This window comes from Nannobrachium achirus, assembly GCF_963921795.1.
Source record: "Nannobrachium achirus genome assembly, chromosome: 13".
Taxonomy (NCBI): domain Eukaryota; kingdom Metazoa; phylum Chordata; class Actinopteri; order Myctophiformes; family Myctophidae; genus Nannobrachium; species Nannobrachium achirus.
In genome coordinates, this window is record NC_137833.1 from 18,808,472 (window position 1) to 18,835,689 (window position 27,218).

Here is a 27,218-nt window from a genome sequence, read left to right on the forward strand (position 1 = left end):
TAATGGTGTGACATCTGCTTGTCACGCCATATGACTTGATTGTCACACCATATGATTTATACTGTATTTAACTACAGATATAACAATAAATAACAAAGTTCCATGTTTCTTTTGTACATTTAAACATTTGTTTTAAACATTTCTACATAAAATGTAATTTAGCTTCATTCAGTGATACTTCAAATTCATCAGACAGAGCAGAAACCCCTTCACAGAAACCTTAACATATTGTTTCAATCTAAACAATATTTTCTCTTTGTCTTAAACTATACATTCCATTTTCTTTTGTCAGCTGGAAAATGACAAGTGCTGAGAGAACGAGAAAGTACAGGGAGAAACTAAACAATGACCCAGCAAGGAGAGAGGAGCCAAAGGGGCGAGACTGCATTTTCTACGAAGAGCAGGAGGTTGTCTGTGGCATAGCAGAACCGCAACAAAGGCAGCCGGTTTGCTACCCTCACCAAATACGACTGGCTGATGTACAATACAGTCTAAATGTATAATCTAATCTGATCTAATACTTTTGTACTTTCACTCACTGGACTGGACAGTGGACAGTGTTAAGGTAGGACCCGAGACAAAACTAGCAAAAATAGCTGATCTACAAGCTCTCAACACGTTGTGCTGCGAGAGCTTGTAGATCAGCTATTTTTGGAGTTGCGCAACCCAGCACTCTATAGCTAGTGGAGATGTGGCGTAATGTCATGATTCCTAATTACATTTGCTCAACACAAAATGCTGTGTTCAAGTTCAGGAGACTTCGGAAAAAAGCAATTTACCTGAATGCTGAGTTCTGTTTCCACTAATTGGTGTTAATAAAATGTTGCCTTGGCTCCAAGTGTGGCTATGCGCCTTATTGTCTCTTTAGGATCCTTCTGCCGTGGGCCGGCAGAAGACTTAGGTGTGCGTAGCATTCCTGTGCACATCCTCATCATCCATCTACTACTACAATTCTTTCTTATCCCATGTTAAAGCCCTACAATAATATCCTGTTCAGAAATATTAAGGCCATGTTATCCTGGGTAATTGTTTAATCAATCAGTAAAGTTCAGTACTCACTAATAGGTAGGTTAAAACACAGTTTGCTTTGACACATGAAGATATGATCATACGGTGTGACACTAAATAATTTGGTGTGACATTCCAAATAGTGAAAAATCATACCTTTATTAATGATTAAACCAAAAAAATGTTTATGGATTACATAGAGAATATTATCAGGAAGAGTCACAAATATTTGTGTAATTTTAGAGAAAGTTTTGACAGAATACATTTAAAATATGTTGTAAGATCATGAACATGGGCCTCACACAGAGTGTCGATTATGAAAAAAATATACAGATATAATTAATTTTCAAAAAACTATAGTGGATCACTGGTTAGTTATGATAAAGGACTTTGATAAAGTGAGTAACTTAAGAAAGATGTACTCCATTTTCATTTTATAAACAATTATTTTCATGTCACACCATATGACGATTTTAGGCACAAGTACAACAAACTGCTGAATAAAGTCTGATTCCAATAAAATATCTAAAAACAAAATGTATTTCCATAAGGTTGAGAGTGAGTAGAACAAAAGTAAATAACTTTTATGCCTGCATTTTAAAGTTTTTTTAAAAACACATTTTTTGGGGCGTCACGTCACTGACCCATATGCAAATAGTTTGATAAGGCGAGGTTAGGTGTCTTGGTTGTAGACGTACATGTTGGCTACTTCCACTTAAATATAACAGCATGGGAGATGCAAGGAGATGGAGATGGAGATGCAAGGATCAAATGCAATCTTTTTAAAATGTATTTCATTCCACAGAACATGACAGATTACGACAGACAGATCTTTACTATGGTAGTAGGCTTAATGTAGACAATACACCCTTTGTTAGCCTTCTGGTTGGTCCCTGACTGACAAACCAGCAGGCTCTTATCTGCCTTGTCCTGCCCTGGTTACGCCTTTTTTATGTTGAATTTGCTCAAATATAATTTTTGGACAAATAGAACATTTAAAAACATGCTGACTCACTATACTGCCACTGAGCAGCTCCATTTTACTGAAACCAAGTTTGAAATTAGAATTAAACACACAGAATAACAATATGAAGCAACTGAATTAAAATGGTAGTGGATGGAGTGTCCCACCGAGTGTCCTACCAAGACACAGCAACCAATGGGTGCGAAGAGGGGTGGGACCACGGGCGGGACTTGAAAAAGGGTGAATTAGCTACTTTTAATCTAAATAAGCCGTCCTCAGAGCTGGAAAATAACATTGGTCTGTGTACAGAGTGGGCAGGGAAGTGTCAGGGGTAGGGATGGGGGCGGTAACCGCCGTACCGCGGTATACCGAGGCCTACCGCGGTGTCAGGGTCCTTACCGCGGTCAAAATAGTCTATTTTTTATTGAAAACAAGCTAGTTTTAAAACGGGGGAGAGGCGAGGACCGCATGCGCTCAATGCCGCTCTGCTCTGGGCCGCGTACCACAGGTTTGGAACGTCTATGGTTTGGAAGCCACATACGTCACTCGACTCGGAGACAGTCTACACAGACACAGCAGCAGCCTCGTAGTAGGGAGCACGGAGAAGCGTAAACTTTCTCTGACTGTAATCCACACAACACAAGTATGTTAATACATACCTTGTGTTGTGGCAGTAGTACCTTGTGGCATTTTGTTTTTTATTCATACGGATTACAGGCGGAGCGCGGACCGCGTGGACTAAAAGCGAAAATGAAACTATCTTTTACTTTTCCCACCGCGTCGCGCCGACATGCCCGTTGTGCCCCGTCGCCGATTTTATAACCTTTTCTGTCAAGTCTTGTCACTAAAACCTGTTTATATCAGCACTCAATCGCTGCGATTTCAGACGTGAGTTAATCACTGTACACGATCTGATTACCCGTCTCCGTCTCTCTTCTGGTTTGTTCACACACAGCAGTCTGTGTCTTAAAAGCCCAAGTAGCTACCGTTACTATGGTAACCCGACAGTGCAGATCTAAAAGCTCAGAACGCGTTGCGGATGCGACGCGTTGTGAGCTTGTAGACCTGCTCCTTTCAAAGCCAAACCTGCTGTGCTGTACGGGGAAGTATAACTCGGGCAGTCAGGCTGTGGAGAGGCGACTTTTGGGAAGACGGTTGCAATATTTTGGCTTATCGCCGAACCTTAATTAATAGATACGGGGTGCGGTAATTACCGCAATACCGGCGGTAAATGGGAAGACGGTAATCGCGGTAACAAAATGTCGATACCGCCCCACGCCTAGTCAGGGGTAGTTTGTTGTCTGATTACTACAGTAGGAAAGAGTTGTTTGTTTTATTTAAGAGCCATTGAATTGATCAGTGACGACTATTTTCAACTCAAGGTGAATAAAAATCTGAATGAACTGGTTTTCAATTATCTTATCTCTCTCCAAACACCTCAGGTGTAGGGAAGGCTCCTCTCTCCTCGACAATATCGTGATCAACAACTGCCACTCGCGCAATGTAAATTCATTGGACTATGACCGGGTCCATTCACACATTGAGCTGTTTCAGGCTCAATCGAATATAACATGGGAGCTGCCAGATACTGAGTTCATACATAACAGCTCATACACCGTTCAATGCCTGGGAAAGTCTCGAAATGTTACAGTGCATGTGTCAATGAGGCTTTTGATAGACCCTTCCTAACACATAAAAATGCACAAAATGGCAACCAGTCACTGAAGCATACTTTCAAAAGGCGTAGGCTGTGCATACCTTGTGTGCGCACGCACACAATCCTTAGGGTTATTTGTATCCATTTTCAGAGGGTGTCACAAATGCATTCGTACACCATTAGAGTTAAAGTATTAACATTGAGAATCTTTCTGTGTTTTGAGTTCAGGAGCTGCTGGGTGTGCTTTGCCACAGACGAGGATGACCGCACGGCAGAGTGGGTACGTCCCTGCCGCTGTCGTGGCTCCACCAAGTGGGTCCACCAGACGTGCCTACAGCGCTGGGTCGACGAGAAGCAGCGTGGCAACAGCACGCACCGTGTGGCCTGCCCACAGTGCAATGCAGAGTACCTCATCGTCTTCCCCAAACTAGGTAGGTTACATCCAAGTCGGAAATAGCAAAACACGCCATCTCTAGTTTACTTCCTGTGTCCGCATGAGGTGGACACCTTTTTTAGGAGGCGGAAGCAGGTTTGGAGATTATTGAATAGACTTAAGAAATGAATAGACTATTCATTTGCAATGGGGGAGTGAACGTGAACACAGCTTCTGAACCAGTCTTTAGCTCATGGTCACTGAACTAAATATTGGACCCGATTGTCACAAGCTACACAATCTTCCTAACATTTTCATACAAAAATGGAGACACAAATTCAGAGAAAATCTACTTATTATCAACCATTCTATGTCCTAGCAACACACTCTCGCGGGATCTAGCACCAGTAAACAAACGGGACATTGGCCAGATTTGCCCTCTTAGGGGGCTATTTGTAGGTTTTTTGTGTACCATGTCGCACTCTAGTGGCTCCAACCAGGATGCCATATCTTGTTATATTAAAAATCTTTGGTTACATCTCACAACATGGAAACTGGGGCTGGTGCAGCTGAAATGAAATGGGTGGGGAGAGAAAACCATTCACACTTTTAGAGCGTATCTGTGGTCATAAAATCAACAGGTCTGAACCAATTTCAACCAATGACTGGCACCAATCTCTATGTCCATCCATCTTTCACATAGAGCTGGTTCATTATGTTAGATGCTAGAGGGCGGCGCTACTCTGTTGAATCTAAACTAAGATGGTGGCTGGACGGACCGTGCGTTTAGGGGTGGGTCGGTATCGACATTTTGTTATCGCGGTAACCGTCTTCCCATTTACCGCCGGTATTGCGGTAATTACCGCACCCCTGTATCTATTAATTAAGGTTCGGCGATAAGCCAAAATATTGCAATCGTCTTCCCAAAAGTCGCCTCTCCACAGCCTGACTGCCCGAGTGATACTTCCCCGTACAGCACAGCGGGTCTGGCTTTGAAAGGAGCAGATCTACAAGCTCACAACACGTTGCATCCACGACGCGTTCTGAGCTTTTAGATCTGTGCACTGTCGGGTTACCAATTACCATAGTAACGTAGGCTCCGTACTTTTCACACAGCGGTGTGTGAACAAACCAGAAGAGAGAGACGGGTAGTCAGGATCGTGTAGGCTACAGTGATTCTGTAAACTCCATAACTCTATGGTAAACTCACGTCTCAAAACGCAGTGATTGAGTGCTGATACAGGTTTTAGTTACAAGACTTGACAGAAAAGGTTATAAAATCGCCGACGGGGCTCATCACGCAACGCGGTTGAAAAAGTAAAATCGTTCCATTTTCGGTTTTAGTCCACGCGGCCCGCGCTCCTCTCGTAATCCGTATGAATAAAAAAAAAAACTGCCACAACACAAGGTATGTATTAACATACTTGTGTCGTGGATTACAGAGAAAGTTGACGCTGTTCCGTACTCCCCTACGATGCTGCTGCTGCCCTGCTGTGCAGGTCTGTCTCCGAGTGACGTATGTGGCTTCCAAACATGTGGTACACGGCCCAGAGCAGAGCGGCATGGAGCGCATGCGGTCCTCGCTTCTCCCCTGTTTTAAAACTCGCTTGTTTTCAATAAAAATATATAATATTTTTTGTCTTTTTTGACCGGTTACCGTCCCCAACCCTACGTGCGTTACAAACGTTCTCGTTTTAAACTTAAACATTCTACTAACATGACAGTGTGATGCTGCCATGTTTCCTCTTGTCAAAACACAAGAGGCCGAATGGCCGAAAAACAAGTCAACTGATCTATTTCTGAGTGTGACGGCTGTGACCCTCTTTCATTCTCCTCTCGTCAAAACTCATTGATATCTTGGTAAACAAGTGTTATCATATTACCAATTACTATCTCACAAATTACAGTGTGACATTAGTAGTTGCTTTCCAGCAATCTGCACTGACTTTGTTCCGTCAATAAGTAAACAAAATGCCGTCGGCATAGGTTTCTCCGTTGCTGTTGTGGGCTACTTTAAAAGTTGTGATATTATTTAGTAAAAATAAGAGTTAAATAGCTCTATATTCCCATAGTAATCATTGCTACAGAGTATTTGTTAAGTAACTGGGGTCTCCCTGTCTCTTCAGCTCTCAGTGATCAGAAATTACATTTTCAGGTCGGGATACCAATTTCATCCAATCGGGAGGAGAGATAACTCGTACAGGATAAACAAGTGTAATTGGAAATAATGAAATGCTGACAATATTGTACGAGGAATAGTGTACAATTTATGTTGATATGTCAGATGCGCTCAAACCATCTGCTCAGCAAAGAAGACACAAGTTGTCATCGACTTTGTTTTAAAATGAGCACAAGAACTCTAGTGATGTCTATTCAAGCCAGTAAGGTAATTGCTGTGTTAGAGTGATGGCAAGTATACTGGTTTCTACGGTGAGAAACTGTATGGTGGACGGCTGGTCTAGACTCTGGACAGCCCTTTCAAAATGTCATGACAGCCCTCAATTCTCCATCTGTTGCTGTCACAGTAGCAGCATTATGAACCAATTTTCCCTGTTAAGTGGGAGTGTGGAGGCAGTCCGTTGAGGGCACTGTCAATAGGCACTCCCTGTAGCTGTACCACAAGCTCCAAGAACCATTCAGTTTGTTTTGCCTGAGTGCATGTTTATTTATTTCCAGAGCCAGCATAGGTTCTGTGGTGATCAGGGTAAATACTTCCTTTCAGCCTGACGAAGAGCAGAAAGGCCCCCTGCTTATTATTCCACCGCCGAGCGAAAGGCTGATTGACAAAACAGCAGTTTAGAGAAGTTCCTGCTCTCATTATCCCGACACGTCATTGGGACTCGAGGCTCCAATTGTTCCCAGGCACCACCAGCGCTGAGTCATCCGGTAAACACAACATCCGCAGCAAGGCTCATATTGGCAAGGCCACCGTTTCACACTGTGTCACATTCCTCTTCTCCCTCCCTAAAGACGATGTTACTTAGGGAAAAATAAATTAATACAATTAATAGTGTATTTTAAATATTGTTGTACCATCAGGTCAAAGTCAGATTGTTCTTTGCTATCAATTGCAAAGTCAACAGTCGTTAGCAGTTACAAAAAATATGTCATGCTGCATAGAAGCAGAAACGTGAGCTAATGTATAGCAATTACTGTATGTAATTACAGATTGTAACAACGTCACCGTCTTCAAATTATGGCCTACGTCATTAAAAAAAAATATCTTAATCCAAAATTGGGGTCAAACTGATCGATTTAATCAATTATTTAAAAATAATAGATTTGTCAAAAATACAGTTTTCTTTTATTATTATTATATTTTTATTGTTTTTTGTGTTTTTCTTTTTACATAGTACATAAAGACAAAGACATTCAAATTCACACACGTCAAATACAGATAATTGCCGATCAGAATGCCTAGCGTTGCAGCAGGTTTTGTGCTCATAGGCTATTTTAGCTATTTATGCAGTTTCACCATTTTACGACGAGGTATAAATTAGGGCTTAATTGCTTAATTAAATTAATCAAATTCGTCGATTAAAAAAATATTTTAGATTTATTTTTTATTTTTATGTTGATTGTTTGATATATTAAAAACACTATTCATCAATATTTTAGTAATCACTTGAATAAGTGCTATAGCTGCACCTTTCCAGTGTCTCCTCTCCAGTACACAACCGTTAATAACCAGATGACATTGTACAACCCATCTCCCCATCCATCCATGGCACAGAAAAAACATCAGAGGTCATTATTTGCGACAAAGTCGTAGTTAAGAAGATGTTAGGAAAGATCTTTTCCCACCAAAAAATGCCATCACCAATAATTGTGATTTATAATACTAATTTCATTAGAATATTAAGCAAAAAATAATCAGGATTATATATTTTGCCATAATTGTGCAGCCCTAGTTTGGTCCAAGATATGTTAACTTCAAGTACCTGAGATGTGGAATTCTATTTTCAATGTCTGGCATCAAAGACACCATTCTTCACTCCCCCCAATCTGTTACGTCAGAGAGAGAGAGGAGAATGTGCAATTTGAGAGTGGTAGCTGGCTCTTTGACAATGTCAGGGTTCGCAGGAGTTCTGGCTCGGCAAGTAAACAGGTTGGCGTGTATTTATAGTGACCCGGGCAGTGCTGTCAGTCACCTCACTTGCTATAAGCAGCAGATTCAGTTATGCCTTGGAAGGTGCCAGTGAGTGAGTGCTGGCATCAGTGATTTGCCCCCTACAAAATTAAGGTCAATTGTATGGTGTCAGAAGCAATCCTGATCATGGACGACCTTCTCCACCCAGCTCACCATCTTTCTCAGCGTGTCCCCTCCGACAGAAGCTACCGGTCTCTGGGAGGCGGGGCAGAGCAGCTTAACCAGAGCTTCCACAAAGCCATACACAGTAAAGACCTTGGTGTTAATTTAACCCTGAGCGTGCCTGAAGCAAATGGGTTCATTTACCGGTCCCTTTGGTTCCAGTTGTACCATTGAAAATGGATAAATTAACCCCTTTTGAGCATTGCTAACCGCTCCTGTGTGTGTGTGTGTGTGTGTGTGTGTGTGTGTGTGTGTGTGTGTGTGTGTGTGTGTGTGTGTGTGTGTGTGTGTGTGTGTGTGTGTGTGTGTGTGTGTGTGTGTGTGTGTGTGTCTGTGTGTGTGTGTGTGTGTGTGTGTGTGTGTGTGTGTGTGTGTGTGTGTGTGAGAGAGCACGTGAACACGCTTTTTATTCTTGGAACGGGTGGGATTCATCATCCGATACACCTGTGATGTGCATTGTGCAATTCACGAATATAAAGCCTTCATTTGTGCCGGGCGGTCTTTACTTAAATAGGTGGTGCCATAGTTTTGTACTTTTTCTGTTTTGTATGCGTCTATGGAGTTAACATTACTCTAATAGGTGGGGTTATAAAGTGCACATTTATCTTCCCTGTGTGTTTCTTCCTGAAAGCTAGTCAAAAGGCCCAATCGAAAAACACATCATTTAATGACATCATAAAATCATCCCCTCCCCTTTTACCATGCACCCAACACTGTGGGTGAGGCTAACTTCAGCTGGGTCACCACCCACCTGACAACCAGGCATACTTAATGAACTGGTGGGTTTGGCCACATAAATACATAATTTTAACATTTTCTTTTTTTGGAAAAAAAAAATCTTCCTCCGGCTCCTAGTATAATCATAATACCTGATCATCATATTTTAGGGGAGGAAAAAAATCATGGCACCCCATTTTTAAAAGACCTACTCTAAAATAGAGTAGGAACTTTACGAACAGCCTTGTGAATGATGCCCAATGGTTCAGTGCTTTTATACCGTCTGCCACATAATTTCCTTTTTCTTTTTTCCCCCCCTCCATTTCTGAGGTGAGCTATTTTTGTCTGCTTTCTTTGCAGCATTATTTGAGTCGAGAACCAAGAATTGTGGCCCAGAAGGTTAAACTGTTTATTGTCAAGCTCATCAGCTCTCTCTTCTTCCAAAGGGGAGCCTACTGTTTTTTTTGCGTTACTTCCTTGTGTCATTTAATGCTCTGCCGGTTTGGCAGACAGCTATAGGGAGGATTGTGTGATGGATGAGTCAATGTTTTGTTTGGAAAGGGAACCTCCTCTCAGCTGTGGTCGTTTGGCTGACTGATGGCATCCTCAGAAAGTGGTGTAGTGGGCTTACGCCACCATCACTCATCATTTACTGAGGCACTTCTATAAGGGCTTGTGTTACATTTGTGATTTAGCTGCGGGGGAAATGTCTTTCATGGCCCTTCACTTTTATACAACAGAAAGATTGAGAAAATTGTGTGGGAATAGGCTCCACGTCAAGTTTCTTAAGCTTCAAGTGAAGCTTTTCTCAGTGATCCGAGGTGGAAAGGTTCAGAGCAATCTTGGAGTAATCATTCAGAGGGCCAGAGAGAGGGGTGGAAGTGTGATGGGTTATTAGATTTGGGGGAAAAGGGCCATCCGCTTATCCCTCAGAAATGTCGATTTCTCTGCCTGTGTCCGCTAAGAGAAATTGGGCAACAGATGAGGAGAAATCAAATGGGAAAGGAGGGGGAGGTAGAGCCAAAGGGCACGAATGAGCTGGAATGAGGAACAAGAGGGCTGAGCTGTGTAGAAAGACTGTCAGTTAGATACACCACCCCATGATACACAACGGATGATGCTACCTTTGGGCCATCTGTTCCACATCCTGTTCATACTTTCAGAAGGACTTTAAAAACTTTTTAATCAATATTTTGATTAAAAAGTAATTCCAACATCATCAAACACCTCTTCTTTTAGAAAACAAAAATGAACAGTGATTCCTAGAACAACATCAGAAATAATTTTTAGGGCTCTAGCTCATAGCTCAATGGTAACGCTGGTCATTACATTAATCAAATTTCAATATCGCCTTGCATACATGGCACAATAATATATATCGTATCTTGACCCCTGTATTGTGATACGTATCTTATCGCCAGATCCAAGGCTTTTGGATTCATGTCAATTAGTGTTTTCAGATATTTAACCACTTGAACTGTCAATACCTAATAAACTTGACCTTTCACTCTGTACTTGGACTGCTCTTTTCCCACCAAAGCTCTTTGCCGAAAATAGCCGATCTACAAGCTCACAACGCCTCGCAGTGCGAGGCGTTGTGAGCTTGTAGATCTGCTATTGTTGGCTAAAGTTCTCAGAATATGGACGCAAGGGTTCAAATGGTTAATATAAAAAAGGAGGAAAAAAGTTTCTATCACTCAAAGAATTGGAAGACCCCCTGTAGTAACTGAGGACCCCCCAGGGATCCCAGACCCCCTGTTGAAGACCTCTGCACTAGACAGACGTTGAGCTGGAAGAGTTGGGGAACGGATGAAATTAGGCTGTGGGTGAAGCCGAGGGGAGCAGCTTCTCAAAGAGTGACGATGCAGAGGAGATGACTGAAGCAGATGTGTGCGTCTCATTTCTGCTGCAGGTGCTCTGTTGAAGTTGACTAAAAATAGCCCTGAGTGGTCATGTCGCCTCAGACTGCAGCAGACCAATCACAGAGCAGTGACGCTGGCACCTGGATGGGTTGTGTCTGTCTGCTGCCAAAATAGTACAAGTAAGGGATAATCCATGATGAGTCAGGCATTTATCCCAAAACAATGCACAACGTGGAGGCTAATTTAAATTACCTCTGTGGAGTGCATAATATTTTTCGAAAACTGTACGGCTCGTCACAGACTATTTGTTACATAGTATTTGGAAATGGAGTTTAACCTTGGTCAGTGCACCAACAGCTGTCTGAGGCAAGGCATTTTTATTTGTATAGCACATTTCAACAAGGAAATGTATACCTTAAGTTGCTAACATGATGTTTTTGGTGTAGTAGTATGTAAGCGTAAGCTATATAGTGGCTTTAATTAATAAAGATGGAAGACCATATCACAGCACATCTCTTTTGGGATTTGTATCCTGCAATCTGAAGAGGCAGGCTAGACATGGGCATTTTGTTCAGCTTTAGTGCACTTTTGAAGAGGGCAGATGGAGTACTAGTAGCGCTGTCTATTTTGCTGCATCATTGCTGCAGTCTTTTGCCTTTATTGTATTGTTGCTCTGCAATCTGTATTATGGTCCTGCAGATGCAAAAGGTATAATATAATGTTTATGACTTAAATAGTACACAGTGCGCCAACTCCTTCTCGTTTGGGAAAATACTTAAAATTCGGCAAGCTAACATCAATAGTTTTACATTGTGTGGTATTTTGTGTGACTTTTAATTAGCCTTCACACTCATGTCAATCTTGCTGCTTGGCGGTACACCGGGATGACAGCTCTCAGTCTGGATAATACAGAGGCAGAACCGTGGACGGGCCTCTGACGCAGCAGTCTTATCCTCTGTGCTGGGCTTGCTGATTTGTACGATCCTGATGAATCCATCAACTAGTGGATGGGTGAGGGCATTTCTATATTAACCTTTGTTTCAGTTGTGTTGATTGATAAAAAAGGAGAAAGAGAGGGAAGCTAGCTACACTGCTAATCTATGCAGAGAGCAGGGTGGGTGGCTACAGTATATGCTGCATTGGTTCTCTTACCATCAGCAGCTGCTATGGAGCCAGGACCAGCGTATCATGCCAATTTCGCCAGCAGTATAAATTTGAGGTTGGTGTGTCTTTGCCGCTACTTTTCCCCTCTGCTCCTGCTTGAGAGAGTTAATGAAGCCAGCTGGAACCGTGTACCAACCTGCATGCGCACTATGGAGGATTTGGAATGCAATTGCACTTCCCCCTGGTCTCTGCCCCCACACCTTCCCTCCCTCCTTTTTAATTATCTTAATTATGGAATCTGCTGCCAGTGGCTGAAATGAATTGCTCAGCTCTATGCCCTGCCAGTGGCCATTAAGGGCGACCTAGTTCCCTCCGACTGCAGTGGTGTAGTGCTTGGGCAGGGAGAAAGTGGAAGGGAGTGAGTGACACCCACAGCCCCAGCACCACGATCTGGTTCTCCCCAAATTTAGAACAAACATTCTAAATTATCATTCTACTTCTCTGCCACCGCAATGTGGATTTAATGGATGACACCATCCATTAAATGATGTGTATCACTGGTTTCTTTCAAATTGGTTAGAAAAACATCTATCAGAACATCACAAGGGGAGCTGGTTTTATTTCCCTTTGAAAGGAGCTGTCTTGCACTACCACCGTTTTGTTCCACCTTTTCTCCTTGGTATAAATGATTATTTGTTGTTGACATGTATTAATATGTAATATTTGATGCTCTGTTGATTAATTGAATAACACATAAGACCAGAATGGAAACCAGCCCCAAGGACTTTTTTTTTTGTGTTCTCCTTTCTTTTAGCCTAAAAGTCTTACTGTACCACAGTGCTGTTTACATTTCTGTCTAATAACGTTTTCAATCAATCAATCAATTCCAGTTCTGTGATCAGAATATGCCAGATTAATGTGCTCAAGTGCACACAATCTCTCTGGTTGGCAAACACCTGTGCTCTTAAGTACAACCCTGGAAAGTATCAGAAATTCTGGCAGTGCACAGGACTCAGGAGTGGCCACGATGTTCATGACTACGTTTACTTAGGAAATGAAAGTCTGATATTTTCCAGTGTGCAGTGAGTAGTTCAAAAGTGCCAAATGGTCCCTGCTCCCCTTTGTGTCTCTGCCTTCCTCAACAGGTGGACTGGATCTCTACTTTGTATACTGCCTCTAAAAATGCCCACAGAAATGGCTTTTAAATTCACAGCTTTTATTTAGTGCTCACTTAAGGCATGCACTTGCTGAAATAGAAAGCGTACCACTAACATTAACCTTAACCCAAATAACTAAATGAATCCTTGCTCTTTTACATGCTATTTACAAACAGTACTGCCTCACTTTATGTGCCTTTAACCCCAGAATACCCAGTGGGTCCAAGAATACTTAAAATAAAATGCAAGAATATTATTCTCTCTTCTCACTCAAGTGGTAACTGGAGTAGTTATAGCTACGAAAATGTAATTTATTTCTCAAGCTTCTTTTCTTCATTCTACTTAAACCCCTGACAAACCACATAATGGTTTGTGGTATTCATGTATGGAATATCAATCTACAGATCTTAAATAAACAGGTGCCATGAAGCCAATTTAGAAAGATTACTTGTATCCTTAACCATCACTTTTGTAAATTATATCAACTTGATAATTCCAATGTGTTGTCTGCAGACTATTGTATTATAGAGACCATGTCCTATGATGGCAAAATAATATGCCTTTGAAACCCTGTACTGCTTTCATAATTATGCTAGAAATGATTAAGTGCTTGCATAATATCTAGTAAAGGCTACTTCAAGAATCCTCACTATTGTTGTGCTGTTATGACATGGAAGCTCCCAAAGATTGTAAAATATATTTAAAACTGTACTGTTCTCTTGGTATACACCACACATCCACTCAGCCCCATGTTGAGAAATGAGAATATGGTGAAGCATGACTCATCTGACCATATCACTTTTTCCCCACATCACTGTTCCTATGTTTTTTTTTTTTTTTTTTTTTGCATCACTGAACTCTCAAATGTGCATTCATCTTTGTAATGAGGGGTTTATGCACAGCAACCCTACTATAACATCCCTCTATTTACTTGTTGAGGGGCTGTTCTTGGCATGTGATGTGCCGAGTGGGAATTCGGTGGGACCAGCCCGTTGGGAACGATGCCGTTGGGAACACATGCCCCTCCGCTTATGCAGTACACGTTGTTCCCGTTGTCAGAGTACCCGTTGTACCTCAGAGCAGTACCCATTGTTTTAGTACTTGGAGGCTAAACTGTAACTCTTAAGGCCCATTCCCACTGGGCCAGATAACAGATAAAAAAATCTCTTTCTCCAGATATTTTTCCATTCAAAGTGGATGGTAGATACAGATAAAAAAAAATATCTACCACAGATAAAAGTATCTGTGGCAAATATCTGTGGTAGATATTTTTTTATCTGTATCTACCATCCACTTTGAATCGAAAAATATCTGGAGGAAGAGATTTTTGTATCTGTTATCTGGCCCAGTGGGAATGGGCCTTTATTCTTATAGTGATACAGTATCCTCTACATTCTACTCTGTGTTTCAGATTCAGTGGCCAAGATAGGGACATTTCAAATGTGTTATGTTGTTGGCCATAGGTTGTCCTACTGTTAACCTCTTCATACTAGTCCCTCTGGTGGCGTTCTCTCCTGCTGACTCCTGGGCCAGTTAATAATAGGACCTGGATAGGCCTGTCTGAGTTAAGGAAATCTGCTTCCCTATCCCTCAAATAACGGATGATTTCTCTAGAGAAGCCCTGGAATGCTAGAGGGGAGGAAGCAAAGAGAATCTGCTTTTTCATTTTTTTGGAGCTGTGTGAAGCACAGGCTCCCTATACGTGGCTGTGTGGGTATGTGTGTCTGTGTGTGTGTGTGTCTGTCTGTATGTAGCCTGAACTTCCTAAACTTCGGCACGCCACTAGTCCCACAGTTTTGCCACCACACACTCGCGCCATATGTCAAATCGACCGGCTTACTCGGGAATCGTGGGCTATTACTTTTCTAAGAGAAAGGTTCTATAGTTTAATTGATATTAATTTATTAGTGAATTAATTTTCCCCATTGACTTATAATGGGAATCGCAAAAACTCACATTCAATTATTTGTCTCTCGCAAACCATAGGGGCTAGAGTTTCAAGACTTGGAGAGGAGGTTCATAATGATTTCAAGGATTAAATAAAAAATAATTGTGTCATTTGGCCGTATGGTGGCGCCATAACACCCCACTTTACGTTTTGGCCTGTAACTCTTGAACCGTTGGTCGGAAAATTAAAAATATTTTTTCCCTGGATTCCTTGGGCCATGACGCATCTCCCCATATAGGCCACGCCCATTTGCGCCATGATAGATTTTCCGCCATCTTGAATTTTCTCCAAAACACACTTTTTGCTCCTTTTCCTACATATTTTCTTCAAATGTCACAAAAATCGGTACACATGATCCACACACACACACACACACACACACACACACACACACACACACACACACACACACACAGCTCCACTTCACACGGGTGTGATTTTTTAATTTCCTAGTAGGGTTGTAATGGTGGTTTGAAGCCATGGTTGTTAACGTCCGCCCACAGCATTCATAATCAACAGTTCATGATTTATGTTATATAACTTTTAAATTAAACGATCAAAATAATACATACAAATAAAACGCTAACAAGCAAATACGAAATGGTAAATGTGTCATCTTGATGGATGAGTTTACATGAAATCATATAAAACACAAATCGGCATGTGTAAAAGGCTCATACAAAAGCTCAATAAAGACATAAATGCGACTTAATTAATCATGATGGACAAGGAATTTTGCTGTCTGTCTCCCTCAATGTTAAACATAAACTCACTCTCTCACACACACACACACCAGTGTTTGTGTGGAGGGGGACACACAGTCACAGGAAATGTGTTTTGGTATATGAGCAAGCATTAAATAATAGTTTGCACGAAAATGAGCGTGTAAAACTATTTTACCTTTATGTTGGATAGAATTTCAATACTTTGGACGCTCAGTACATACAGTAGTGGGACATGGTCAAACTCTGTATTTGCCCAACTTTGATTAGCGTTATGTCTCAACCGTCTACTACCAGTCGATTGGAAGTTTATGCTAAACATCATCTGATGATGATTGCCAAAAAGAAGACTTCTATAAATCAGTTATGCATCGTGATATGTGACATCAAAAGTAGAATGTGAATGAAGCCATGAATGCAGTTTTCTTTTCTCTCTTGAGAAGCATCAACTGGTTCTTATTTATTTTTTATTTTTCTCAATGTCTTGATGCCAACTGGGCATCACAGTTCTTTCTCCCGTCACTCGACCTGCCCCTCATTCCAAGCCAAAAGGTTTCCAGCACAACCCCATACCTGGCGTGCTCGGAGTGGCGTGGCATGCCGGAAGGAAGCAAGTTCATGTTTCAGTGTTTCCGCATTGCTGAGGTCACCTTCCTTATTGCAGCTGAGGGGAGTGACTGGAGAAAGCTGTTTGCTTTGTGCGATTTTTCCTTGTCCCCAAAGTCACCTTTGCCTCACTGTAGCACAATGACTTCAATGCAAGTACTCTGTGTGTTGGGAAGGAAGCTGACCCTTTCTGACTGAAGGCCACAAAACCCCACATTGACCAACCACTATCACTGTTTCAACAGCCTTTTAGAGTTTTGAGAAAAGAATAGTCTTGTTTCCTGCCAAAGCAACTGATACAGTAAGCCAGTTGCTGCTGTTGATTTTCCATCATGCTTATGGGAGAAGGGTGACTAGGTGTGTTTGCACACTGTGCACCACCACCACCACCCCACCCACTACTTCATAGATTCTTAGCAGCAGAGCAGCCATCTCATGACCCCTACTGGACACTTGGCATTCAATGGCAGATCTCCAACATCCTAAGCCCTTTAACACTTGCATGGCACTTGTACGTTCAATTGTATAGCATAATAATAAAACCACATCCAATCTGCAGATTCCTGAAATGTGGGCTTTTGTCAAATTAAAGCCAAGTTTTCTGTCATTAAAGTGGCAAAAGAAAAAAGCAAACTCAAAAAAAGAAAGTACTAGTAGAGATTTTGGTTCACTCAAACTACTGCTAACTAATTTGAAACTGAGAAAGTGGTGACAGATGGGAACATTTTACTTTATTTAATGATATTAAAAGAATGTAGAAAAAAATGTTTTAAGTGGACTTCCCCAGTACTGTATATGGAATTATGATTGAAATACTAATTGTATTTTGAGTTACAGGACACTGTTGATTTAAAATGTACTTGACAATTTGGTCATTCTTTATTCATATGGAGCTTGTTTTCCGTTCAACCTCTCTCTCTCTGTCAGGTCCTGTGGTCTATGTCCTGGACCTGGCCGACCGACTGGTCTCCAAGGCGGGCCCGTTCGCTGCCGCTGGCATCATGGTGGGCTCCATCTATTGGACCGCTGTCACTTATGGAGCTGTCACCGTCATGCAGGTGATCATAGCGTTTCAGTCTTGGTAGAATTTGTTTTTCTAATCACTGTTTCTTACTGTTATATCTTTGTTTGGATAATAATAATTATCTTTTTTAATTTGCACAATTTTCTATTGGCAAAGGGGAAGGTGAATTAATACAGTTTGCTTCCACCTTCATCTCTCTTCTTTCGTTGTTAATCACCTTAGACCAGGGATTCTCAAACGTTTGTAATTAAAGATTTTATCTTGTAAATGTTTTGGCGACCCCAAGCTTTATTTATAGCGCAATTTCAATGTGGAAATAATCAAAATAAAAGCACACGTTGTTGAACTTGATCATGCATATTTACTAGAAAATTAAAGCAACGGAATTGTTTCTGTATACACATTTATAAAACGAGGCATATTTAGAGTTTTAGACAAAATATGTTGCCAGGACATAAAAGAGCATGCGTTCACATGTGCTTTAAGAGAGAGACTTAACTCAGTTACTGCCAAATTAAATATGCCTTCTAATGGCATTATTGCCATAAAATCTCCATAGACTCCCATGTAATTTATAGTGCACAGATCATGCACGCCCATGCACAGATCATGCACCATGTTTGTGCAGGCTGTTCACAGTTTTCAAACAAAAAAAAAAGAACATGCAAAATCGCGATTGAAATCATGTTTACTAGATTTAATGGGGTCCAAAAAAAATTTTTTTTTTTTTTAAATTAAAAAAATCATTGTTTTTGAGCGGTGGTCACAACGCTCCTATACATGGCCGTGTGTGTGGGTCTGTCTGTCTGCGTGTCTGTCTGTAGCCTGCAGTAACCTTTTCTGACCACACATGTTAAGGGAGGGGCGCTGTTGTTCAGGCCAGACCAGGCACACACACACACACACACACACACACACACACACAGGGGGGAAGGGGGGGGAACCACCGCTCAGTTCACACGGGTGTGATTTTTTTTTCTAAGTAAAAGTCGCCAAAAGTCGTCTGGCAGGGAAGTCCATAGTGAGATAGTTGATCTGAAAGTCGTTTGGCACTGTATGAGTTAATGAGAAGGGTGTGCTTGTACATATGAACACAGTGCGAAAGAGATGGAGATCTGTATTTATTTTGTATCAATGTAAGCCAAAGATCCGGCCTCACAATCAGAAAGGTATGTTGATGCGAAGAGGACAACACTGAGTACTCGTTCGGGACTGATATCCAGAACTTTGCATGGGGCTGTCCAGTGAACTGTTTTTTTTTCTCTTTTTTTTTCTGAAAAAAAGCTAGCAGTTGCGTTCTATATTCAGCATGTTTATTTTGTCTCCAAGTGCCGCTGTAATTTATCTTGTTAGCAAGAATATTGTAACACACAACATACTGTGGTTTTGCGGGTCATCTTCATGGCCAGTCAATGGCCATATGCAAGGTATCTTTTACTGCATTTAGTTTTAGTAGTGCTGGTGTCACTACTACTAGAGTCTGCGTTTCTTTTGCCAGCATTTGGAATGCACTGCCAACCGCTTCTGACAACAAACCTATCCATTGCGAGTGTCCAGGTTACAATACCTGACCGGAATGAATCAAATCAGCTTTACATGCTTGGCCACAAAGCTTTAGTTACGAGACCACGCCGAGTACAAATATCAGAGTACACATTGGAACTCACAAAAGACCAGACGGCCTCCGTGATTTTACATGCAGCAGGATGTAGTGTGATGTGTATTTTCCTTTGGGTCGCAACCCATAGTTTGAGAACTGCTGCCTAATTTTTATATACCTTATTTTTCCCATGGGGGAAATTCCATTTCACCCAAGCTCATGACTGCTCGGATCATCATGATGGGGGGTTGATGGGAGGCAGTCAATTAGGGGTCAAGTGTCTTGCTAGTGACACTTGGTCATGTATTGGTCAGGGAAGCAGTGACCTTCTGATTACCAGGCATCCTCTCTCTACCCTCTCTATGGCCACCCCACTGTATTGATTTATGTACTGAGTCATATTTATTCAACATTATTCTGTCTTTTTCCTTACCTTGTCTAGGTGGTGGGCCACAAGGAGGGCTTGGATGTAATGGAGCGTGCAGACCCCTTGTTCCTGCTCATCGGCCTGCCTACCATCCCCGTCATGCTGATTCTAGGGAAGATGATCCGCTGGGAAGACTATGTGCTTCGGCTATGGAGGAAGTACTCCAACAAGCTGCAGATCCTCAATAGCATCTTCCCAGGTCAGGAATACTTTAGACACACGAAGGTGCCACTGCTAGCCGCTACGTCACATCTATATTAAAAATCTAGATTCAGAGTTGGTCGAAATAAGTCTGTCAGCTGAATGCTGTAAATGTTTAATGTTCTCTACAATTTCACAGCATGTACACGGCAGTGATGAGAGAGACTCAGCCCAGCTAGAAATAAGATGGGGAAACTTGTAACTTTATACTTCAGAGGAATAAACAAACACATTTCTACAGTTTTCTTTTAAAATATTGAAGAATGCTTCTACCAAAGCAAGTTCAATTAAAACAAAATGTATAATGGGTATAGAACATCAAACAAGACTGAGAAATATCATATTTAAAGGAAAGATTGAAAACAAATCACTTGGCTGACAGTGAATTCATTTTGTATCATGTTTTATAACTATATATACTCTCTCTATCTAACTATCTCTCTGTTGAAATTAAATGGTGTGAACCCTAACCGTATGTGCATGTTTACACACTGGCACACGCATACATAAAAAGGCAAATGCCAGGCTGCTCTGCTGGTACTGTCGGCCTCCTGGAGCAGATCGCTGCCGGCATCTTTCTCCACTCTTTAATTCTCTTATCAGAATTGAATAAAGAAATGCAATCCGTTGCTATTATCTAGGCTACACTTCAGCTCAATTCAATTCACTTACACTTACGATACTAAAAATAACAGCAAATATAAACTAGGTTTTATGCCATCCAATCCAACCAACCCCAATTTCTCTGGCTGCGCAGGGCTTGGCTGTCCAGTTCCTCGCATCCCAGCAGAGGCCAGCCCTCTGGCAGACCACGTGTCGGCTACCAGGATCCTGTGCGGCGCGCTTGTGTTTCCCACCATCGCCACCATAGTGGGCAAGCTCATGTTCAGCAGTGTCAACTCCAACCTGCAGAGGACCATCCTGGTAGGTACAGACAGACCTGAGGGTTGCAGCTATCCATTACAGCAGGGTTCCTCAATAGGCGGCCTGGGGCCATTTGTGGCCCGCGGGGGGCTACTGTCTGGCCCCCACCAATCCCAGTAATAATGGTGGTATAAGAGCAGCAACAACACTAGTATATCGTCGTTGTCTGGTGGAAATTTCGTATCTCCAAATTTGTATGTTCTTTCGCAAATCATACAAGGCCGTCACACATAAGTAGTGAAAACAGCAGATCTACAAGCACACAACGCCTCGCACCGCAAGGCGTTGTGTGCTTGTAGATCGGCTGTTTTCACTAGTTTAAATATTTTTTTAAATGATAAATGCAAAACGAATGGTTTTGGACATACAAGATTTTCACCTGACAACAACGATATCTGAACTGTCGCTGGAGTAGCGGGAACGCCACCGTCGCCCCCTGCAATGTTGTGGCCCTCAGCTTGGTACCCTTGACATAATTCGGCCTTGGGGAAAACTAATTGGGGAACCCTGCATTACAGTCTTAGTGGTTATTCCATTACTGTTTTGATTAATCTGACAATCAAGAAACACATTTTTGCAGAGATAAGAAAAAAAGAGAATTGAAGTAACGAATGATCACGAAAACAATTTGAATCGATTTTTATTTATTTATAATAATTGGTTACATTATTTTGATTAACCAATAACCACTTAAGCTCTATTTTTATGCTTAGAAGCTTACTACAAGCTCAAACGTGTTGTGCGCTTGTAGGTCAGCTATTTTCAGTATTTTGATTATCGATTTTATATATATATTATATATCGTCACTGTCGGGTAGAAACCTCGTATCTCCAAGTTTCAAATGTGTACGTCTTTTGGCAAAGCAAAGCCCTGCTTCATCATACAAGACCGTCTCACAAAACTAGTGAAAACAGCCGATCTACAAGCTCACAACGCCTCGCGATGGGAGGCGTTGTGTGCTTGTAGATCGTCTGTTTTCACTAGTTTAGTACATTTTATAGATGATAAATACAAAACGAACGGTTTTGGACATACAAGGTTTCCACCCGACAACGACGATATATTCAATCGATTTGTTCGATTAACGATTGCACCCTTCAATTAATGCATCGTAAAATAGCCTGTTCTCCGAGGAGAAAAGCCTGGGTACAACGTAACACAGATCGTGTCTATAGTGACTTCCGTGGGGTGTACTTCCGCCGAATCCGACTAGGTCCCACCCAGCGTGGTGAAATATTGATGCACGGGGTGCACAGACTCCAGGATCATACAGTGCAAGGGGGAACGCGTAACATATACCATAGACAGTAATGCCATACATATCGCTTTACAAACATTACTTCTACCCGTGGGCCCAACCACATGCTGTGCATTCATGCCAGTGAATGAATAAGTGGCAGTATGAGCCATGTATTAACTATGCAACCGCTTATGTCAGTCACACACAAGACAAACACACAGGCCTTCTCAGTGCTTCACTGAGTGAACGTGGACAGCAAGGTAACCAGAGTGGCAGGCGTTGTGTGTCATACGAGCTGCTCTGAACATGATGTTCTTCTCCACTGCCTGCTCAGAGAGACATACAGTGTGTGTGTGCATTCATTCGGGTTCCATTTGACCAGCTGTGTTGCAAACCAGTGTCTGTATTATACTCTGTGGTATTAGTATTCAAAGTGCAATAATCAGAATGTACATGAATGAAAATTGCCTGGACGTCACCTGGCACGTCGATGACGTAACCGGGGAAAAAAGGTTCTTCGTCTTTAGGAGGCGATGTGGTGGACACAAGGTGGTGGACACAAGATTGACGCGAGAGCCTCTATCTTTCAAATGGATGGTGGGGTATGGATCAGGATTATTTTCCGGCTCTACGACACCCGTGTGCGTCATTTGAACAGAATAGGCAGAATATTCTATGATATTTCAAAAGTTAGTGAAAAAACACTCAGCCTGGACCAAAGAGATGTTTTAATTCTGGAGTTAAGTCGTCCATGGCAGTGAATGCGAAAAAGAAATAAAAAGACAAAGCAGAACAAGTTATTTGAAAAAGTCAGTGCACCGGATTGGACACTGGATGCGCCACCATCTTTATTGTAGTTTGGATAACTACATTGCAATTACCCCTCTCTGCCGGGAGATATGTAAGACTTATGGATTGTAGCTTTTACTCTGTAATGTCAAGCAGTGGTCTCTTGCTCTTCCTCTTCCTTTAAGCCCCTCCCCCTCCTCTTGTGTGTTTTACCTACAGGGAGGCATCGCCTTTGTGGCCATAAAGGGCGCATTCAAGGTGTATTTCAAACAGCAGCAATACATGAGGCAAGCCCACCGCAGGATTCTCAACTTCTCAGAGCCGGAGGAGGCGTGAAAGAGTGCTTGGGATGGGACGGAGACATCTCTCACTCACACTTATTCCTGGTGGGAGGGGGGGGCAGAGGAAAACCCCATTGGACACACTGACTCCAAGCAGGAACTCTGGTGAAACTGGTGACTGGCCCCCGCCCCTCCCCGCAGCCATTGTACTACTGCAAGCATTGACACTAGGACTATTCACCACCATGCATTGTTTTTAATCTCTTAATGCTTTCGTAAGGGTGAGACGGATAGGACCTTTGACGTTAGGCCTAGGATTATTGACTGCTTTAACTATTGAAAAATAGCAGATATACAAGCTCACAGCGTGGCACTGAGTGCCACGCTGCGAGCTTGTAGATCTGCTATTTTTGAAAAATTGTGAAAAGTGTCTTTTGAATCCTTCTAAGGTTTTTTGAAAAACCTGTGTTTCTATGTCAGCAATCTGGCTAGCCATCGTCAAAGAAAAGGTTCTTTTCACTTAAATGGAGCTCAGTTGTTCTGTTCTTGAGAGACTACTATGTCAGAAAATACATATATTCAAAGATTTGCACCCATTTTACGACTTTTTCAAAAATAGCAGATCTACAAGCTTGCAGCGCGGCACCACAGTTAAAGCAGTCAATAATTCTAGGCCTAAATGGGTAAACTTATGACACAAGCATGCGTGGTTTAATCATTTATACACACACAGTTTCTTTATACCCCCCCCCCCCCCCCCCCAGGCTTGTGACATGTTGCAGTACCCAGAATGGATGTTTGAACAATCACATAACCAGTACTTGTATACTTAGTGTATTTTAAGAGGATAAAGAGGAAAATATATATGTATAAACATGGGGGCAAGTGTAATTATAAAGTTTTATAATAAATGATTGTTTTATGTTTATTTTGCAGATTTGAAATGTCCCCTTTGCCAACGTGAGAGAGGGGGATTATGGATGATTAAGTAGAGTAAATGACTCCAACCACAAAGCTTTCAGCAACAAGAATTGTCATTTTATCATTTATCTTATTAGCTCCCATGAGACATGAGTGCCAATCATCCTGTCTCCCGCAACTTGTCTGCGTGTACTATATATCCTATCACTAAAACCTATATAGCACAAAATAAATCATTTATTTAACAAGATGACTTCAGAATAAGGATGAGAAGCTACAAGTAGGCCAATTAGTTGTTTTAGACCTGAAGTTACACAAGGGTCTGTTTTTTGTTTTGTTTTTGTTTTTTAACACAATTGCCTTGTAAGTATTTACCTTCATTTCTGATGATTTATTTCTCCCTCTGTCCACAATGGACAATGTTCCTCTAGTGACTATTTTGAAAGTTTTGTTGCTGATGGATCACCTCACCTGTTTCTTTTGTGAAGACTCCCAGACCAGGTCTTTTGTGTGCGGACAGTTGTAAAGTTGGGGCGGGCACCGGGCAGGATGATTCTTGAGTTATTTATAGGCTGTGTGATGATGGGATCTTTCCAATGAAAAGCTTTTTGTTTGTTTTCTTGGGTTTCACATGAGCCACACACTTCACTAAAGCCTAACAGCTCCTTTCTAACAGGACTGTAAACTGGTTGAAAGTGGAAGGCCAACTTCCGAGTGATATTGATGAGTGGCCTAGAGAGGGGTTTTGTAGTTCCCCTTCGGTTAGATTTTTGAAGAAAAGTTAATGAGTGGCTCTATTTTCTAGGTGAGACTGGAGTGCATGACTTTGGTGGTCTGTTCATCTGGTATGCAAAACACCCCACCATTTAGCCACTACTAAAAATAGAAGAGGTGTTATTTATGTTCTTAATTCAATATAAATATCTGCTTTGTTTTTATGGTTAATTAACATTCACCTGTTCATTAACCACCAGTATTTACTAATTTGTGGCAAACACCGGAGAACCAAACCATACATTCACTTGCACTCTCTTTTCCAGTTGAGTACTTTCAGGCCATGGGACCATCTGAAGTTATGATGAAAAGTAAAAGCAATGATCATTTCTTTTTTTTTTTTTTTACTATAGGGGAACACACACTGGACGCGGGTGGCTGCGCAGCGTCGACAAAGGATTTTCACCACGCGGTAGCGCCTAGAAATAGAACAGTGGCGTATCGGCGCGGTGGCAGACCCACGCCTGCGTGCATCTGACGCCGCCGGTGTGGTTTAGTTCATTGAAAATAATGGGGGCAGCTGTTTTGACGAGCGCCTTCCGCGTCCGGTGTTTTTCTTACTTACGCCCCTACTGGGGTAAAGGCCGTCGACAAGGGACTTCCAGAGTTCACGGTCGCTGGCGTTATTTTCTATCTGCGACCAGGTGTATCGCAGTCTCTTGGTGTCTGCCTGGAGATCCCGCCGCCAGGTGTTTTTTGGCCGGCTCTGTTTCTCTTCCTTTGAGGGTTCAGAGTCAGAGCCTGTCTGGTGGTGTTTGACTCTGGCTTGCGCAGTATGTGCCTGATCCAGCTCCATCTTCTTCGCGTCCGGTGTGTGTTCCCCTTATCATAGAGTCTAATTCATAATCATAATTGACCATTAGTCACTCCTCTAGAAACCATGTAAGAAAGATAGTACCAGTCAACACTATAAGACTTGTGAAAAGGCATGCCATAAAACTGACCACTTGAATATTAATGTGTACATCTCTTAACTGTGCCTGCTTGACAGGTGTCCTCTGATCTGAAAATGTCTCTAGTCGGCTTCTGATGCGTTCTGTCAAAAGAAAAAAATAATCCATCTCCTGTATGCCAAAAGATGTATGTTGAAGTTGTGTAAATGTGTTGTACAGACGTTTGCTTTTGAATTTATAGTTTCATGGCCAATTCTGTGAATAAATGTATTTTTCCAAAATGTTGATGTGGGAGTGAGTAGGATGGGTTGCATGATGAAGTAAATGGACAAGAGTGCCATTCATCAGCTACACTGCTGGTCTCTCTGATTCTTCTTTCTGGATAAATTCTTATCCAACGATGAAATATTGTTATCGTTTTGGTTAACAAAAAAAATGTCTTGGGTCTGAGAGGCTACATTTCATCAAATGGTGGTCTGTGGCTCAAATGCTGAATAAATAATGGACTCTGTTATGAAAAATGTTGAAAACCACTGAACTAAAGGATAATAAGGACACCTTCAGGACATTGTGGTAGTTATTTCCTATAACACCGTCGGGCAGGGCTGTAAAACAAAAAGGGAGAACGATGTCAATTCCATGACATTTCCACATGACTGTAGGAGCCATTCATCCCAGCTCATATTTTATTAGTAGGACTACATTGAAGACACCCATCTGCATTCAGCCAGAGTGAAATCTCAGGTGACAAAGCAGGAAAAGACTGCTTCAATGATTGACACAGATACTGCATCATATTATGTAACATTACATTAGACTTGCATTAGGCTTATTCTGCATGGGGCCCATGAAAAGCTTTTCTGCTACGGGGAGATATGCCAATTCTTGTCACTGGTCATGTCTCCTTGGCCCTTTATCCCCTTGAAACAGGCAGGCTGTGATACAACCTGTCATTATTGCAGTTGATATGCTGCGAGCGTGCCCATGTCGGTGTCACCTCCGCGGCTATGAATAGAAGTAGGATGCTGAGGAGAAGGAGACATAATTATTTAGAGGCAGACCCAGGGCCAGACAGGCTGAATCAACATGTACGCATACTATGTAGAGAGCTGGGTTTGACCATCTCACTCACATGTACACATGACACACGTGTACGGAATAATCAGTGTCAATCTGATTGTGCACTGTCAAATGAGAGGCAAAAAAGAGGCATGGTTAGAACGCTTCACCATAACATTGAAGTATGTTGTTGTTCTGACAATGTTATCTGAAAAACAACCACAAGGAGCTTAGTATTCACTTCATCACTTTTAAGTGATATTTTTGCACAAAAACCCAAGGGAGAAGCATTTGAAAAGAGGTTCATTTTGAATAGGAAATAAATGTGCATCTCTAACTAAAAAATAATAATAAAAAGAATCCAAGACACTCATCTGTGCTAAAGTTAAAAAGACGAATTTGGTTGCCATTTCATTAGATGTCTTCCCTCTTGACCATGAAAAAAAAAAGAATATCCCTGACTTTCTTTTCTTTAAATAACTACACTTGAAGCACCACCTTTTACTTGCACAAAACTTTAAAAAAAAATAGCTTCTGAACAACAAAGCAGGGACGTACTTCATCTCAACTCTCTGAACTAAAAGTGTCTTCTACCTACTGTAAGCGCAACCTTCTCCACCAGTCACCCCATAGAGCAGACTGTCTTGAGTGTTG

General features: G+C 41.8%; 1 protein-coding gene across 1 annotated transcript in view; it reads left to right on the plus strand.

The window, feature by feature from the left end:
* Window positions 1-25,684, plus strand: part of marchf5 (membrane-associated ring finger (C3HC4) 5) — a 44,807-nt gene extending 19,123 nt beyond the window's left edge. Inside the window, exons 2-6 of the mRNA XM_080740139.1 lie at window positions 3,858-4,060; window positions 17,358-17,488; window positions 19,497-19,680; window positions 20,440-20,606; window positions 22,856-25,684. Of these exons, the coding sequence (XP_080596265.1) occupies window positions 3,858-4,060; window positions 17,358-17,488; window positions 19,497-19,680; window positions 20,440-20,606; window positions 22,856-22,972 (802 nt within the window). The 3' untranslated portion in view covers window positions 22,973-25,684. The remainder of the gene's footprint in view (window positions 1-3,857; window positions 4,061-17,357; window positions 17,489-19,496; window positions 19,681-20,439; window positions 20,607-22,855) is intronic.
* The last annotated feature ends 1,534 nt before the right edge of the window (window positions 25,685-27,218 follow it).